The sequence below is a fragment of the Phyllopteryx taeniolatus genome, chromosome 7 (assembly GCF_024500385.1).
Source record: "Phyllopteryx taeniolatus isolate TA_2022b chromosome 7, UOR_Ptae_1.2, whole genome shotgun sequence".
Taxonomy (NCBI): domain Eukaryota; kingdom Metazoa; phylum Chordata; class Actinopteri; order Syngnathiformes; family Syngnathidae; genus Phyllopteryx; species Phyllopteryx taeniolatus.
The window spans coordinates 19,384,793-19,402,401 of NC_084508.1; the positions used below are offsets into that span (position 1 = coordinate 19,384,793).

Genomic DNA, 17,609 nt, shown 5'->3' on the forward strand with positions numbered 1-17,609 from the left:
CATGGAGGTTCTACCCCGTGCTCTACGATCCTCATGCAGAATCCCGTGGCGAGGATCACAATGTGTGCGTACTGTTGGTGTGTCAAACGAATGAGATGGTTACACATTGGACTGCTACGGGGGCCATGTGTGATCTGGCTGACTGCCGCCATCGCGAAGCTGCTCTGCTGCCTCCCAGTTGGGGGCGTGGGAGTTAATTATTCATATTCAATCACCCTTTACTCCGACCCCGTTCAATGAGCTAATATATATCGGGGACTAAACAACAGAAAACCTCTGCCATCTGCAGTATTTGCAGCTCTTGGCCCCTGTTAGATTTTGATTCCTGGGATGCCATGGTGACTTGGCCATGGTCCACTACAGCTCATAATATCTTAATAGATTAGTAAAATAACACTTGAGGACGACTGAAGAGTGGGTGTGGAGGACTGGAAAGGATGCCCCCCCACCCACCTCCTTTTCATGCACTCCAAAGCTGCCTTGGGAGTGATTTTAATGACCTCCGTTAGACAAGTGTCTGTCACTGATTTGAACGATAGGATTTAACACACACACACACATGCACACACACGCGTACACACATGCCGACACTCTCTGATACACTCAATGCAATACACTTGTCTTGATCACAGACATAGATAGGAGCATGAAGTCTTGACACCTCAATGAGTTTTTAATGCATACGTAGTGCATCGTCCACTGACAGACAACAGTCTCGCTGGAACTGGCACTGTCAGGGATCATCATAAACATCTAAAGATTACTGACTACATCCATCCATTTTCTGAGCCGCTTATCCTCACGCGGGTCGCAGGCGTGCTGGAGCCTATCCCAGCTATCATCGGGCAGGAGGCGGGGTACACCCTGAACTGGTTGCCAGCCAATCACAGGGCACATACAAACAAACAACCATTCGCACTCAGAGTCACACCTACGGGCAATTTAGAGTCTCCAATTAACCTACCATGCATGTTTTTGGGATGTGGGAGGAAACCGGAGTGCCCGGAGAAAACCCACGTAGGCACGGGGAGAACATGCAAACTCCACACAGGTGGGGCCGGGGATTGAAACACGGTCCTCAGAACTGTGAGGCAGACGCTCTAACCATTCAGCACCGTGCCACCTACTGACAACATATAAAACATAAAAAACAAATCGCGAGATGTGACAAATGTATCCATTTAACTGATTGTGCATGTGAGGCCTTTTAAAATATTTATGATTTATATGACGATTTATGATTAATGAGCCACGAAACCCATCGCTGGCCCAACTAGGAGACAAATGAGGGTCGTATAGCTTTTTTGCAGGGACGCATCAGGAAAGTAAGGATTATGGGTGTTGCTTATATGCCCACTAATATCCCTACACACACAAACGCGCAAACATAAAAGCACACGTGCATTTCCTGCCTCTTTGTTCACTTTTGAGCTTTTCTTTTTATCAAAATGTGAGGCAACTTTAATTAGATTATTTTGTGTGTCTTGTACCTTTGAAAATATTTTTTTTCTGACCCTGCACATTTTAGTCATGTATTTCGTAGTTTTTGACATATTAAAAAAAATAAAAAATAAAAAAATAATATATATATATATATATATATATGCGGCATGGTGAATGGATTGTTAGAGCGTCTGCCTCACAGTTCTGATGACCGGGGTTCAATCCCCGGCCCCGCCTGTGTGGATTTTCCATGTTCTCCCCGTGCCTGCGTGGGTTTTCTCCGGGCACTCCGGTTTCCTCCCACATCTCCAAAACATGCAGGGTAGGTTAATTGAAGACTATAAATTGCCCGTAGGTGTGAGTGCAAATGGTTGTTTGTTTATATGTGCCCTGCGACTGTTCAGTTCAGGGTGTACCCCGCCTCCTGCCCGATGATAGCTGGGATAGGCTCCAGCACTCCCATGACCCTTGTGAGGATAAGCGGCTCAGAAAATGGATGGGTATATACATATATATATATTTTTTTACATACATTATTTTCTTGGCACAGATGGAGCACCATGCACAGCTTCCCACACACAATGCCTTTTTCACACTCACACACGCACACGCACACACACACACACACACACACATACCTACACGCACACACACACAAACACACACACACACACCGCTTAGTGCTTATTTCCTCTGATTTATGGTTGTTTAATATACAGGAATATTAAATGCATGCAGGTGAGGATCCCTGACGGTCTCAAGCATATTAATGGTTTCTGCAGAGCCTTGCTGACACCTTGTTTGTCATGTCGGGGCCTTGGCCACTGCTCCGGATGTGCCCTATCCTGTGCACACACATGAATACCTATGCACAAGTAATGGTACAGCTGCCTAGCTCACAGTGCAAGTAGCAGGAGTCTGAAGGAAGACGAATCAATGTGGTGGCAGAATGAGAGGAGATAAAAAAGGACGCGGAAATGGGAGTGGGTTAAACAGGAATATACAAATCTTTTGTCACTACTACTACTACTACTACTACGATTAATCCGTAAGAATAGCTTCCCATGTGGTTAACATGCAATAAATACACAAACTGACTACCAATCTCATGAGATCCAATACAGGAGCGGTATAAGAAATTATTTGGTATTCCCACCCCAAAAAAAAGGTTTCAATGTAAACTGTTTGTCAGCAAGGCGTTAGTTAAACAATATCTTTATTGTTTTCAGTTGTAGTTCCCAGTGTATCACTGAACTGCATCATAATGAGAGGAATTTCCCTAATGTGCCCAAATTGTGTAACTGAACAAGGTGACCAAATTATTGCCATTCTACACCACTGCGAACAACAACCTCAATAAACATGTTGTTAAAATTACAATGGCACTCAGTGGAGCATATTGTTGCCAAGGCCAAACACTAACTAACTGACTGTTCTAATTTGGATCAGCACCAAATCGGCCAAATTCCTGCATACCCACCTTTTTTACTGACAAATTAAGGTAAGTTACCAAAAGTATTTTTTCATCTGGCAATATTAATACAGCTGCACCAATATCTGGAGGCACAACAAAATTGTTTGGTTTCTTCCGTGTTCAATGTCCAATCACCTCACAAAGGAAATTAGCTTGACTATTTTTTGTACATTTCTGTAAATGAAGATGCAAATTAAAAAAAGAAAAACAGTAACAAAACATAACTTTGGCCAAGATGATGGTGTCAATCAAAACAAAGTATTATTTTGTTTGCAAACACTGACACAGGTCTAATATTGTGGTTGGCGAGTATGCTTAAATGTGTTATATTTAGGCGTACTAGATCTAACACCCAGCGGGTCTTTTAAGGTCAATTAGCTGCAATTATGAACCTGCCCAAACAGCCCATAGCCACACTGCATCTTTTAGCTCATCCGCTAAGTGAAGGAGACATTAGGCAGGTCAGTCAGTCAGGTAGGTAATCAAGGTAACTTCTTGATTATATAACACGCTTCATCTGCTCCAGTGTTAATGGCTTGAAACCTTGGTGGATTCTTAGTTTCTTTTCCCCAATGTTCCAGCTGGATGACATGCCCAAAATGCACATGTTAGCAAAGTAGCGTCTTCATGTGGTTAAACAAGGCAACTCACATCCATTGTCATCTGTCTGTGTGGTGTGTATTCTTTTGAGCAATTAGTCCATTGTTGGTTTAAAAAAATGTTTTTCAGCAACATGAACAAACTCTAACTGTGGTACAATACTGTATATTTAGCCTTAATTTCAAGTAATTAGAATTTAGAGGTGTTGTTATTTTTAATGCCCTATAACAATAAAAAGAAGAAGTAAAAAAAAAAAAAAAGGATGGCCCTTTGATACTAACTCAATATGGCCATTCGATACTAATTCCCAGAAATCTCAAAAGGCAGGCGCTAAACGGCGTGATTATTCATTCTAACAGATTCCACGTGTCGTTGGCAAGAGTTGTGAAAGTGGTCGATATTTAAAAGAGGGCTATGCACTTTAGGTAGCACTGCTGGTTTTCAAAATGGAGACTTTGGGAGACCACCGCAAGCACAAAAATAGAAGTTTGCAGTGATGGAATTAGAAGTGTTTGTGGAACACAAACAAACATATTACTGAGTTACACAAAATACATATTTTGCTCCCAAAATTTTGGGGACGCTAGCAACTGCATAAAAGCCGTGTTTTGTTGGATTTAACGCTCCCTAAGTCCATGGATGCAGATGCCCACCCCGTGTAACACTGAGTTTAAAACTTGGGAGAAGCCAGCACCAATTGTCACCATGTGACACAGACACAGCGCAAGGAAATTTAGAGTTGATTCACAGTTTTAGTATAGGGGATATGGCATGACTCCTTCTTGTGACTGGCTCTAAGTTAGCCCTTAGATCATTCAGAACCTCCAAAATTGAACTGTTGAATAGCTGATTAGTTGTAAACATTAGCGGAAAAGTTCTCCCCGCTCCCACTCATTTGCGTGCTGATTTGCACCTGATTTTCAGACATGGTATTTGAAAAGGCAAATCAGTTATTGCAATTCATTTCAGGTTTGATTAATCACATTACACGTGCTGAATTTATCTATTTGCATATACTCCTGCCAGAATGGCCAAAATCTACTGTGCAGCAATTTTGTACGATTGGCAGACACAATGTTGCATGTGCCCAGTAAGTAGCCCCGCTAGCGCTCTGTTTGTGTCAGCAATCGACTTTGCACCCATTTTTGCAAACCTTTAGAAAATCAGGCCCCATATGTTTTCTTTCTTGAGGACCACGGTAGTTCCAAAGCACATAGTGGAAGGGGAGGCGTGAGGAAGGCAATTCTTTTAAGGGCTCGAGTGAAACTCTAAAAAGCTGACAACTACTAACTTCTACTTCTACTACTAGGAGTTGCAGTACTTCTAAAATATTTTCCTCTCTTGAAATTTTGAACACCTCCTAAAATTCCACACCAACATGAGGATTAAAACTTTTGAGTTATGATGATATCTTGAATAATACACAGATTTCCAAACTGTAAATAGCGGACTGTCCTAACTGCTGGCAAATCAACAAACATTAGATAATCAAAATAAACGCTCACGCAGTTGGTTTCCACTCATTTCACATATTGCTACGAGCTGCTGTGTCATGCCATGAAAGAAGCACAAATCCAAATGGGCTTTTATCTTTCCCCATTACTGTATTTTTTGATGAAATGGCAGCTACACGATCTCGCCTGTGGCTGTCTGAACACTTTTGGCCTTTTCATGAATACATGTATTTGCTAAGGACTCGTGTGTCTCTGTGTGTGTGTCTGTGTGTGTGCGTGTGTGTCTGTAGGTGTGTGTAAGTGTGTGTGTGTGTGTGTGTGTGTGTGTGTGTGGCAAGGGGTGTCAGCCTTCCTGTGGAGGAGGGCTTTACTGGTTGTGGCAGGAGTCGCCCACCGGAGCTCCTGGGCCTTGACAGAGTGCTGGAGGGCCTGCCGTGCCCCCGAGCTGAAAGTTCCTGCCAACAAACCAAACACGGCCAACTGCGCGCCCACATCAGCTGGAAAATGGCAGGCTGGGACATTCTGCCCAGCGGCCATTCATGATTAAGAGCGCGATTAATTACACCTCACATGGCAGGAAGAAGGGAGAAGCCTCCGGAAAAATTTCCCTTAGGCAGTTTTTTTTTTTTTTTCTACCACACCCTTCTGGTGATTATTGTAGGTACTGCCAGCCTGTACATTTGACAAGAATTTAACATACACTACCAGCCAAAATATTGGACAGTTTCTCATTCATTTTCACTACGAAGTGTGTCCAAACCTTTGACTGGTAGTTTATAAATACCATGAAGAATTATACATTACCATAGGGAATAGCAATATGGGTTCTCTGTTAAATAATTTAAATCTTGTTTTACAATCATTGTAAAGAGACCTCTATAGGCCAACATACGTGCCAGAGTTAGTTGTTTAAGAGTAAAACTAAACAATAATTGATTTGAAATGTTATCCTTGAACCGGAAGAATATTTGCCCTGCCATCATTGTCACTATTCAGCTTTAGCTGTGTTTGAGCGGGCTTCTGAGCTGCGTTCAAATTAAACAAAGAGGCCTCAAACTGGCCGGCCAAAAGTATCATCATTACCATTCTCAGCCTCATGCCAAGTTTTGTATTTTTCTTTTTTTTTATTCCCTGTCTGGCAGGTATTAAGTGTCCAGCAGCTACCGAATACCCCCAAACTCCCTCTGACCCCCATCTAAAATGCTAATAAGCATTGCTAGTTTTCAACACACTGCATGAAAGGAGGGGTGTTCCAGTGGTCAACTTTACAGTGTTAAAAAAAAAAAAAGAAATGCAGACAATTTTATCGTCAAAGTTATTCAACTTGTGTAATGCATTTGTGTGAAGATCTCAATTTGGACTGAAACCTTTCACATTCCAAAATTATAATGGAAGAATATATTTCAAGCCAAAGCATGAATGGGTTCCACTATAAAACGTTCAACTGTGATTTAATGGAAAATGACGAAATTGTCATTTCACAAGAACGCTAAAAGTTTATAAAACACCTATGTGGACGTCCAGAGGCAGTCAGCCTCATACTTGAGCTGCTCCATGCAATAATTTTTTCCTTCCACTTTTCAGCATCAGTAATTGCAAACAGGCATCATATCTTGAAAAGTATATAATGCTTCGCAAAGAATGTTGCCTGCTTTTGCCTTTTCACTTCTGCAGATGTGCACAGCTTCAAGATTACTTTTTACGGAGTGGTGTTCTCATATAAACCCCATAATGAGCAAAGTGAAGTACATACATGTATTTGTACAGTAAATAGATTACTGGTCGTACAGCATAAACAGTATAACAGTTTAAATATGTCTGAATCAGCCTGATCCATCAAGTGTGTTAATGCTTTTGTGCTTGACGGACACTACATTCCCCACAGCAGCATATGTGCATATAATTTAGACGTTTTGGAGATCATAAGCTCCAAAACAACAAGTTAAGTGTCTAATATGCTTTTGCAAAGATCTTCAGCTTTGATTAACACTGTAAGAGAGGTATTCTTTGAACAATACTGTATGTTTATTGTTGTGAATTTAGTTTGCAGTAGTGTAAAACATCACTGCCTCACACTCAGAGCTGTTTTAAATATTTCAGTGACTTACAACATAAGCAGATAGAAATGTTTAGTCCATATATTTATAAATTTTAGCTTAGTGAGCTTTTTAATGGAGAGCACATAAACGGAGACACACACACACCCTGAGCTGAAGCAGGAAAGATGCTGAATTACATGAGCAAAAGACCAGGAAAAACATATTCTCGTCATTTTGGCATCTGAAATGTTCTAATTGTGGGTGTATTGCTTTACCTTCCAGCTTCATGCCGACAGTGAGGCACTTTTGGAAGCGGCAGTATGGGCAGCGCTTCCTCTGAGTCTTGTCAATCTGGCAACTCTGGTTCTCAATACATGTGTAGCGCTTGTTGTTCTGGACCGTGCGCTTGAAGAAGCCCTGCGGAGGGAACCAATTAACATGTCAACCCGCTTGACCCCGTCCATGTGATGGTAATGCACCCATTCACACGCACACTGGCTCCATGTACACACACACAGCTATGTCACACAGTTGATGAAAAAAGTAGCATATACGGCACTCATTTCTAGGTCAACAACAAAGATAAAAAAAAAAAAATTATATAAATTAAAATCTCAAATCATTCCGCATTCATTTTGAACAAAAATACACATATAGCATATTTTTGTATAAAATTGTCTAAAAAAAATAACTATTTATGATAGTGTCCTTTCAGCTTTTGAGGGAAATCAACTTTCCACTTTAAAAGATTTAAGCACACGAGCACACACAAAAATATCCAATATATTTACATAATTCCCAGTTCCGGGATAATAGAGTTCCTGACTGCAACATGGAATTAATTATTGGCAGAAGCAATGAAAATCAAAAAGCAAAAAGAGGAAGGATGGGAGCAGGTAATGTATTCTAGATCCATAATGTAGAACGAGTATATGCAGTATAAACTCTGCTCTTTCCCCCTCCCAAATAAAATAAATTAATAGAAACTGCTGTTGTCAATATTTCACCCAACACAAATTTAATTGACAATCTGCATGATGAAATAAAACATGAAGTGGACTGAGGGCTAAAAAAAATAATAAAAACAAAATAAAAATAAAAATCCATCAAAAATACATGAAACCAAACATTTGGAAAGTCACTCAATTTAAAAGTAACTGCATATAAAACACGTTCAAACGTTTCTTTTCAGTTATAAAGTAGAGTGACTATAGTGAAATAGTGATTTTATCTATCTATCTATCTATCTATCTATCTATCTATCTATCTATCTATCTATCTATCTATCTATCTATCTATCTATCTATCTATCTATCTATCTATCTATCTATCTATCTATCACTGCATAAAATACTGTAGGTCATTGTCATGTTGCATGCAACAAGGATTCCCATTAAAAGTGACAAAATTAGACCCCAAATAATCCTATTTAGAAATTGTGTTTGTTTGCACCGAAGTAGCCCTCACTATTCATTCATTCACGTATAAATAGCAGTAAGTTTATTAAATTCAGTTGAATTTACTTTCAAAATGCTTATTAGTTGTGCCTATATACTTGAACTTCATTTGCTTTGCACCTTGACCCTGACCTTTTCACTGACTTCTTGCAAAGATCGAAGTTTCAGGCAACTCTCTCCGCGATACCTCATCCTGAGTTTGTTTTCTCAATGCTTGGATGTCGTATGAGCGGCAAAGGAGAAGCCTATGATGTGTGCATACGTTTTTGAGGAAAAAAAAACTGACAGCAAACTGATACATCAGCCTGACAATTACAGGGCTGCCGTTAACAATCAGGGTGGCCGCTTTATTGAGCGACTCAATGACTGGTTGGAGGTAAATATCAATATTATTAATGTTTCAACAAGGATAGACAGTGCTTCATTAAAATACCTCTTCATATGCACTCTGCAGGCACACACACGCACACACAAGGTGTGAGGGTGTGTGGAGGCTGAGAAGCTGCACAGATGCCACTGACGTCTCCTTCCAAGCAAGTGCTTATAGCATCTCAAGGTTGCAATATGGAATCGAATCTATAACATCTGCTTTAAATAATGACCACATAGGCAAGAAATGTGATGCTACTGCGTCAATACTGTGTTTTAAAAATAAATAAATAAGAATTTAAAACACACACACACCCATATATATATATATATATATATATATATATATATATATATATATGGGTGTGTTTTAAATATATATATATATATATATATATATATATATATATATAATAATTTGCCCTGATAATGCCTGTATGAGGAGAGCAGAGGAAATGGGACAAAAGTGTGCTGATGGCGCTCCAATTCAAACAGTTGCCTTTGCAGCCGCTGTTGTTGGGCTCTTAATGAACTTGTGATGAGAGTTCCATACACGCATGAGTATACAAACAGAGATTTGCACACTTAATAGCTACAACATCCTGACATCCCAGCAAGAGCTTTTATTAACATTCTTCCTTTATGAAGGTAGTAATGTACTGTTTTGACTGACAGAGAGGTATTCGTTTCCCATTACTGTGCTGTCTTTGCAGTATTGTAAAACTGCTTTCATAACTTTTTCTGTTATTGTAGTGTCCTCTTTTATTTACATGTGGGGGCCGAAAAAATAGAAATGGCTTTCGGTATGATGCAGTGCACTTCTACACCTCTGCAAATTATAATCACAATAATAAACCCACATTAACAATTAGTACTCTGTGTGTGTGTGCCATTCAAGGCATCATTTTTGTAAAGGCAAAATTTAAGATACAACCATTGTATTGGATCTCGTTAAGTTGTGTGAGTGTAGCTAATGTTTTGGCCTTGAGTGTAATATCTTTCTTGCCTTCTCTGGCATCATCCTTTGTATTAGCACTTGTCTATTGGCGTTTGCAAAATGTACAGCCACAATTCTGAAAATGTTTTCTCTTTTGTTAAATGACACTTGCTTCTTGTTTGCTGGTTACAAAAACTCCCCGAACGTGAGCAAAGAAGATTTAACACTGGAAAAGGATAGAATATGGTGCAAATCCAAAAGCCAAACTTCACCTTATGAACGCATGTCACTGACATTAATATCCATAAGGAACCCACGCACGCACGTGCACACACACAGGGTCCACACTATCGTCCACAGGTCTCAAACTCAAGACCCGGGGTCAAGATCCAGACCTCACATCATTTTTTTGTGGCCCGCAAAAGCAAATCATGGCTGTCAACTTCCCTGATTCTTGTTAAATTCTCTTCCAAAGCTTCAAATTGTCATATGTAATAAATAATAACGTTGAGATATTGCAAGCATTTTTGTTACCAAAACACTTTTTTACAGTTACTTGAACAATAGTTGAACAAACTATACATCCTTGACTTTTGATTTTAAAAGTAGTTATCCATCAATCTCAGAATAAGACTCATCTTTATTTTGCCAAGTATGTCCCAAAAAAATACAAGGAATTTATCTCCGGTAGTTGGAGCCGCTAGTACGACAACTGACAAAGAACACTTTTGAGACATAAAGACATTGAGAAAAACAGTCACTGAGCAATAAAGGGTTGCTAGTTATCTGGTAATGCTAGTACCATTTTTTTAATATGTTGTTTTAATGTAAATATAATAATGTTATGAGGTGATTCAACATTTATATGGTTTCACAGTCATAACAGCCCTCTGAGGGAAAGTAACCAAAATGAGTTTGACACCCCCGCATAGTATAGGCAGAAAATGCCAATGCACTAACCTTGCAGCTCTCACAGGTGAGTAGTCCGTAGTGGTAGCCTGAAACCTTGTCTCCACACACGGGACACATCTCGTCCAGGTCTTCGTCATAGGAGTAGTCCATCATTTTTAATTGTGGAACTGCAAGGGACATGCGTACACAGAGAGAACGATTACAATGTACACCCTGAACTGGTCGCCGGCCAATCGCAGGGCACATAGAAACAAACAACCATTCGCACTCAGACCTGCGGGCATTTTAGAGTCTTCAATGCATGTTTTTGGGAGGAAACCGGAGTAGGCACGAGGAGAACATGCAAACTCCACACAGGTGAGGCCGGATTTGAACCCGGCTCCTCAGAACTGTGAGGCGGATGTATTAACCGGTCGCCCACCGAAAGACAGACAGACAGACAGACGCTGTCAATTATTTCGTTTAATTCCTGCACATTCGCTTGCAAATCAGAAGCCGTCTGAAAAGAAGACTATGAACGTGAGTCTCATAAATATGCAATGCATCCACGTCGAGCCCGCTGGGGAATTGAGAGAGATATTAACGTTAAGGAGCGCAGGAGAACATGTTGCCGCCCACAGACAGATCAAAACACACAAACACAAGCGCGGGCGCACGCACACACACGCGCGCGCGCACACACACACACACGCACACAAGCGCTCATCACTGCAGGCCAGCAGAGAAACAACCAACATGATTATTCCCGCTAACAAACGCAATGCTAAAGGCCTCTTTATTTTTTGTTTCAATGTTTTTTGTTTTTTTTTAACTTCCTGGCGCGAGTTCTGCATAATCGCAAAGGCAACCTTTTATAGAGAGCAACATCAATTATTCCTCTATTATTCGACAAAATAATATATAGTATTGTGGTTATGAATCACTGCCATTAAAACGGGTAGTTTATTTTATTTTATTTTATTGCCTGGTTCTTCAAATGTGTATCTCATTTATTATAAAAGGGTTGCACCACTCAGCAAAAATGAGAGACTGACATTTAAAACAGTTGCAAAAATTACACCTCTAATCATAAAAGATCAAACGGTCCAAAAATGCCTTTTTTTTTTTTTTTTTTGTCTTTCTAGGCACTTCGCTGAGGCCTTTGCGTGATTATTATTTTTTTTAATTCAAACTATAATAATTTTTGGAGAAATTAAAACGTTCATATATGTGGATCAGAGCAACAAGTTCCACTGCGCCGCTGGGATAGTTTGCATATAGAAAAAGAAGAAAATTTACATTTTTAAAATGAATTGCTTTAGATATATAAATTTTTCTCATTTGTGCAATGTATTCACACAATTTGCCACGCGAAAACCACTTTGCATTATTCGGAAAGAGGTTGCAATATGGAGTATAGAGAGATTAATTAATAACAATAGAAAAATAAGACTAGTGAGCTGCTGTGCTTTTTTTTTGTACCGATTACCGCTCATTATAATCAAAGAGAATAAAATTGCGCACGTTTCGGTTTGGAAAAGAAAGACTTTCAGTTACCTTTAAATTGCAGAAACTGTTCTATCCAATTGTTGGCCTTTTGCTCAGGCAATAAACCCTCTCCAAAATATCTGGGATTTGCAAAATCAAAATGCTCCCATGAAAATAAAAAAACGTGTCCAGAGCTACCTTGTTTTATTGCGTGCGTAAAAGCAGATAAGTGTCCTTCTAACAAGCCACTCGTTGACTTGACGTTTCAGGGAGTCTTGGCTCCGTTATCAGCATCTCATAAACTCGCGAGGGCTAATTGATTGCCAGCTTAGATCCCCGCGGAATGACAAGAGTGGAATTCGAGGTGCAGCGTGAATTTGATCTTGACGCAGTTACAGAAGTGTCACCACCTCGGGTTCTTTTCACTTTTCTATACGCAACGATTCCATCCGCAGAATTGGAACAACATATAAGAATGATGTAGTTGTTTACCTCGGAAAATAGTAATCAAATGTTAAAATTGTAAGCATAAAAAAAATCAAGAACAAGGCCAAATACGCAGGTGAAATAAAAATAACAACACAGGAATCGCTGAAATATTGTTCATTCACTAAACTATATATATATATATATATATATATATATATATATATATATATATATATATATATATATATATATATATATATATATATATATATAAAACTTTGGTAATGTTTCAGATTGTTTCTTAACAATATTTAAATAACAGCTGTGTACCTTCACTTTTTCCGAAATTAACTGAAGATAGAAATGAATTCGTGCAATATTTAAATAGTTGATGTGGCTAATATCACAAAACGAAAGACTTTAAATTTGAGATTAAGAAATTACCTGTGCAGCCTACTTTGTTATTTTGTATTGAGGGGGTAAACACCGGTGTTTCTTTTGTACATTAATTCAAGCGAAAGGGTCCACTGTGGGTGCTGCTAGACTTATGAAGTTAAACCGCGTTTTTTTTTTTTTTTTTTTTTTTTGCTCCCGGCGTAAGGCGCATCCACTACAAGCATGACTTCAATTGATCAGTGATCGCAAGCAACACAGTGAGTCCAGTGTCAAATCTACACTTAACATTTGTACTTCAATTCCGATTCGGGGGAAGAAACAGAATGCAACATCTTCCATCATACAGTAATAGTTTGACAGTCACCCAAAAATTAAACGCCTTGATATGTGCAGGCATACAAATATTGACGTTTGTCGCTTCATTCTCCCTAATAAAACACGATTTGTACGTTTGTTGTCTAAACTGAGAGGTGTGTCAACTCTTACCTTGCACGTTTCTTGGCATGTGTCCCTGTTCCCCATACGATCGAGAGAGTCCCAGCGAGTCAGTCTCGACTTTGGGCAGCATGTCAGCGCCGCCGGCCTTAGCTCAGCGACGGGAGACACTTGGGCGCACTTCTTATTCAAAAGTGGCCCACGTCTCTCTCCTGCTGTCGCGGACGTTTTGCCCTTATATATCTCGGGCTAGACGCGCAATCGTCCTTTGCAAAGGGACCGCAATTTTAAATGTCAAAAATGTCATTTAGCTACAAAAAAAAACAAAAAAAAAAAAAACAAACAAACAAAAAACCAATGACGAGAAGATCCTGCGATATGCAGTCACTGTTGCGCACGATAAATGTGTCTCTGAACCTATACGACGTGGATCAAAACACGAAATAAGTGTTCTTGTGTCAGCTCCAAATGTGTTGAAGGCGCGATAAACTCATAAAGTTACTGTGAAGAACTTTGAAGCCTGTACCAGCAAATCTGCGCGCTCGCCTGTGCGTAAAATCAGACTCGGCGCGTCAAGCCGGACTGTCTGAGCTGTGGAAACCTCTCTTCCTCCTCTTCCTCCTCCTCCTCCTCCTCCTGGCTGAGTTGTTTACTCCCCTCCCTCCAATCCTGGACTCATGCGGTCGTCTGACGTCATACACCCCCGGTCCAACCAGGCGACTGGACCGGGACACATCGCCTCAATGGCATCGGGTTCGTCTCTCCAAAATCTCAGCTGATAGATGCCGTGAGTGGTGGACGTTAAAGCTCAGCGTTCCTGACTTAAAAGTGCACGAACACATGGACGCGCAGGCATCCGCACACGACCATAGATTCAGTAGAATTAGTTTTTTCATTTCTCTTTTTTTTTTGGTGAGTGTGTGCATTATGTGCATCTCATGTACCTGCAAATGGTGTAAAACGTTTTTCTTTTTCTTTCTTTCTTTCTTTCTTTCTTTCTTTCTTTCTTTCTACCTAACGTGCTACCCTGTAGATGTATTCTGTATTAAATGTGTTTTCATCCCTGATGTATACACCACGGACCATTTTTTAAAAGAATCCGTCATCTGCTTTAATAAGATCCGTCCACGAGGGCTCCTACGCCGTATTTTTAGACAGCTGGGCTAATCATGATCAGCATATTGTACTGTATAGAATAGCTTAAATTCTATTTTGATATGAGAAATATTCGACTGTTATCATCTTAATGCATCTATCACTAAAGTACAAGACTACATTTCAGTTACTTTGCTGCTGCGTTTTTCTTTTCTACTCATGATGTACTTTAAAAATGGTGTGCTTCAAATTATAAACTAAACGTCACACGGCACACGTTACAGTCTCCCCCCCCCCCCCCATATAAAACTAATTCATGCAAGTTTACTAGTAAAGGGGGTTGAAAGAAAGAGGTGGGGTTTCACGTAAGGCTATTAGATAAGGCCTCGTCTGACAGATAGCACTGCTGGAATGATTAACCTGCAGGAGTGAGGGAACTCCACTCTGGATGCTGGGGTGAAAGACATTGGGGAACACACAGGTGAAATATTTTTTTTCAAGTCATGCTGGAACACAGCGGACCAACTTTAAGGAAAACAACAAAATACTTTTGATTTTTATTAAATGCTGTTTATAACAATGACAAATGCATGTACTTTGTGTTGTTTTTGAAAAAGTGACAAAAAGAGGAACAGGAATGACAGTGCCCCCTCAAAAATACACTCAAACTTTGGACTGGTCCAAGTTTTGAAATTAGCTGCACTCCCTGACAAGCACATGTTGGTCGCTACTTTCTTTTTGCATGAAAAACGGTGTGCTTGTGTACATTTGCAGATTTATGTTATGTTTTGCGATCAGTATCATTTGTCCATATTCGTTTTGACTTTCCATTCTGCCCCAGGTCAACTACTTTTACTTGCTCCTCTCGCAGGCCTTCCACTGTGGACCGCACTGGATTGTTGGAGGAAACTGAGTGTGTCAACAATAAGTGTTGACATTTGGGTTTAGGAGATAAACCTCACGGTGGATCAAACAAAGACTGTCCCCTTTGAGTGGAGTGCATGCGTGTGTGCGTAGATGTGCAGAAAGGTTTCAGTGGTGCAACTTTGCTGCTGACAACCTAAAGTGGAAGGACGCTGCTATCGTCTGAGGGTTTGGTTATCTCCTTCCCAAATGGCTGCAAAAACATGAAAGTGAGGCAAGTCAGAAGGTTACAGAGCGCATGCAGCAACATTTTAATGAGAATCATCTCTACAAAAGAAGAAGAACAACAACAAAACAATATCAACATATAACTGATTAATAATTATCCACAACATTTGCACACTTATACATGATATTAAAATTGGTCATTTTTAAAAATACATATGATGTTATATGTATCTGTGTAACATTTACACTGACCAAGTCATTAATGTGAAAGTATGTGAAAAAAAAAGAAAAGAAAACATTATTATAGTAACACTTCTGGGACAATCTACAAGTGGCCTGATCACATGCATTGTGCATTTACATTTTAGCCTTTTGTAAAAAATTGTCAACCAATTGTTGATATATTCCAAAATACATCGATTTTTAAAATGCAAAAGTGTAGCAATTAAAGTACATTGTCTGAAAGTAGAAACTCTTTCTGATGTGTCTTTCGACCTGATTCGTCTTGGACTAGATATGAAAAATCAACATAAATCTTCATATTATATATTGAAGGAGATAAACAATTAGTATAGACAATGGCAAACCTCTTCAAAAAGACTTGTCCTGTTGTTTTGACAAATGCATCTCAGCAAGGTTTATTACAATGGTATAGTAATCTTTAGCTATAAGTTAGTAAAGTGCTACGAACATTATCGATATTAATGGTCCAGGGGGATTAAAAATTGAAAAAAATATGATGGACCACGATGACCCAGAGAGCAGGTCAAGGCCCGACACTTCCTCACATCTGATGAAATGTCAGTCAAATCAGAATGGAGGCTAGTAAACCAGATGGTAAATTTAGTAAAAGAGTGGTGTGAATCTGGGAAGGCAAGGCTCAGTGGGGAGTTACAGCGTTAATGTTTTTCACAGAAGGAAGGAAGAGCAGAAGATGACGCAAAGATGAAAGATCAACGCAGAAGAAAAGACCACAACACAGAGAAGGGAGGAAGTTTCTTGGGGTTAGAAGTCCAGCGACTTGCCCAACATCAGCACTCAGATGATGCAGGTTTGGACATCAACTCAATGCATTTTCCAAGTGCATCAAACATGAAGCAATTTATGCGGCGTACCCATGCAAATCAAGGCTAGAAAGAAAATATCATACAATTATGCAAAACCATGACAAGGCGTTAATCTCCAATCACACAAAGATCTGTGTTTTATGTTTTGAACATGGGAGCTCGGCTTAAAAAGTGGCTAACCTCCAGCCTGTTCAGTAGATATCTCGGCATAGACTTCCTCCTCTGTTAGACCATCACAATTTATGGTCTGATAAGCAAGTGGAGGTGTAAACAGTTGGATTTGAGTGAGTGACTGAATTCCCTGGAATACATTCCACCTCTTTGATTGTCTTCAAGAATGAAACTCAAGCTCAAGTAGTGTATTCACACTTAATAAAATAACAGCAAGATTTGATTACTTCTCCCTTACCAACTGCATCAACACATATATGAATAAACATATTAATATATATTAATAGTTATTAGTCACTCACTAAAACTTGATGTCCCATGTCAGTTGTAACAGCTTCCTCTCTTTTGGGAAGATTTTGATATGTGGGATTTTTTTTGCTCCATTCATTCAGAAAAAAAAATTTGTGAGGTTAAATGTTGGAAAGAACAGGAGAGGGCCTGGCTGGTCACACTCGAGTCTGATTTATTTCATCCAAAAGGTGTTTTCCAAACACTGAATAGTCCCAATTCCTTTGTAAATAGTTTAATATTAAAAAAGATGAAGACAGTGTATGATTGGTAAGATCAGTGGAACGGTACAACACTTATTGTACAAGCTAAATATACAGACTACACGTCATAAAAGACATACATAATAACATAACTAAATTATGGTGACAGTGGAGACGTAATAAGCATTCTGTCAAGATATTGTCACAGTTGTACTCTGACATTAATTCATAATTTAAAAAAAAAATCTCTTTTACAAGGGAAATTCAATGTATACCCCATG

General features: G+C 39.4%; 1 protein-coding gene across 3 annotated transcripts in view; it reads right to left on the reverse strand.

The window, feature by feature from the left end:
- The window catches only part of nr5a2 (nuclear receptor subfamily 5, group A, member 2), a 75,838-nt gene extending 61,805 nt beyond the window's left edge, over window positions 1-14,033 (reverse strand). The window contains exons 1-3 of one of the 3 annotated variants that reach the window (XM_061779249.1): window positions 13,464-14,033; window positions 10,734-10,852; window positions 7,286-7,427 (exon numbers count right to left, since the gene is read on the reverse strand). In XM_061779249.1, the coding sequence (XP_061635233.1) occupies window positions 7,286-7,427; window positions 10,734-10,852; window positions 13,464-13,545 (343 nt within the window). In that variant the 5' untranslated portion in view covers window positions 13,546-14,033. Of the gene's footprint in view, window positions 1-7,285; window positions 7,428-10,733; window positions 10,853-12,221; window positions 12,482-13,463 lie in introns of those variants that run through there. The other 2 variants (XM_061779247.1, XM_061779248.1) reach the window with 2 other exon arrangements.
- Window positions 14,034-17,609: the final 3,576 nt, after the last annotated feature.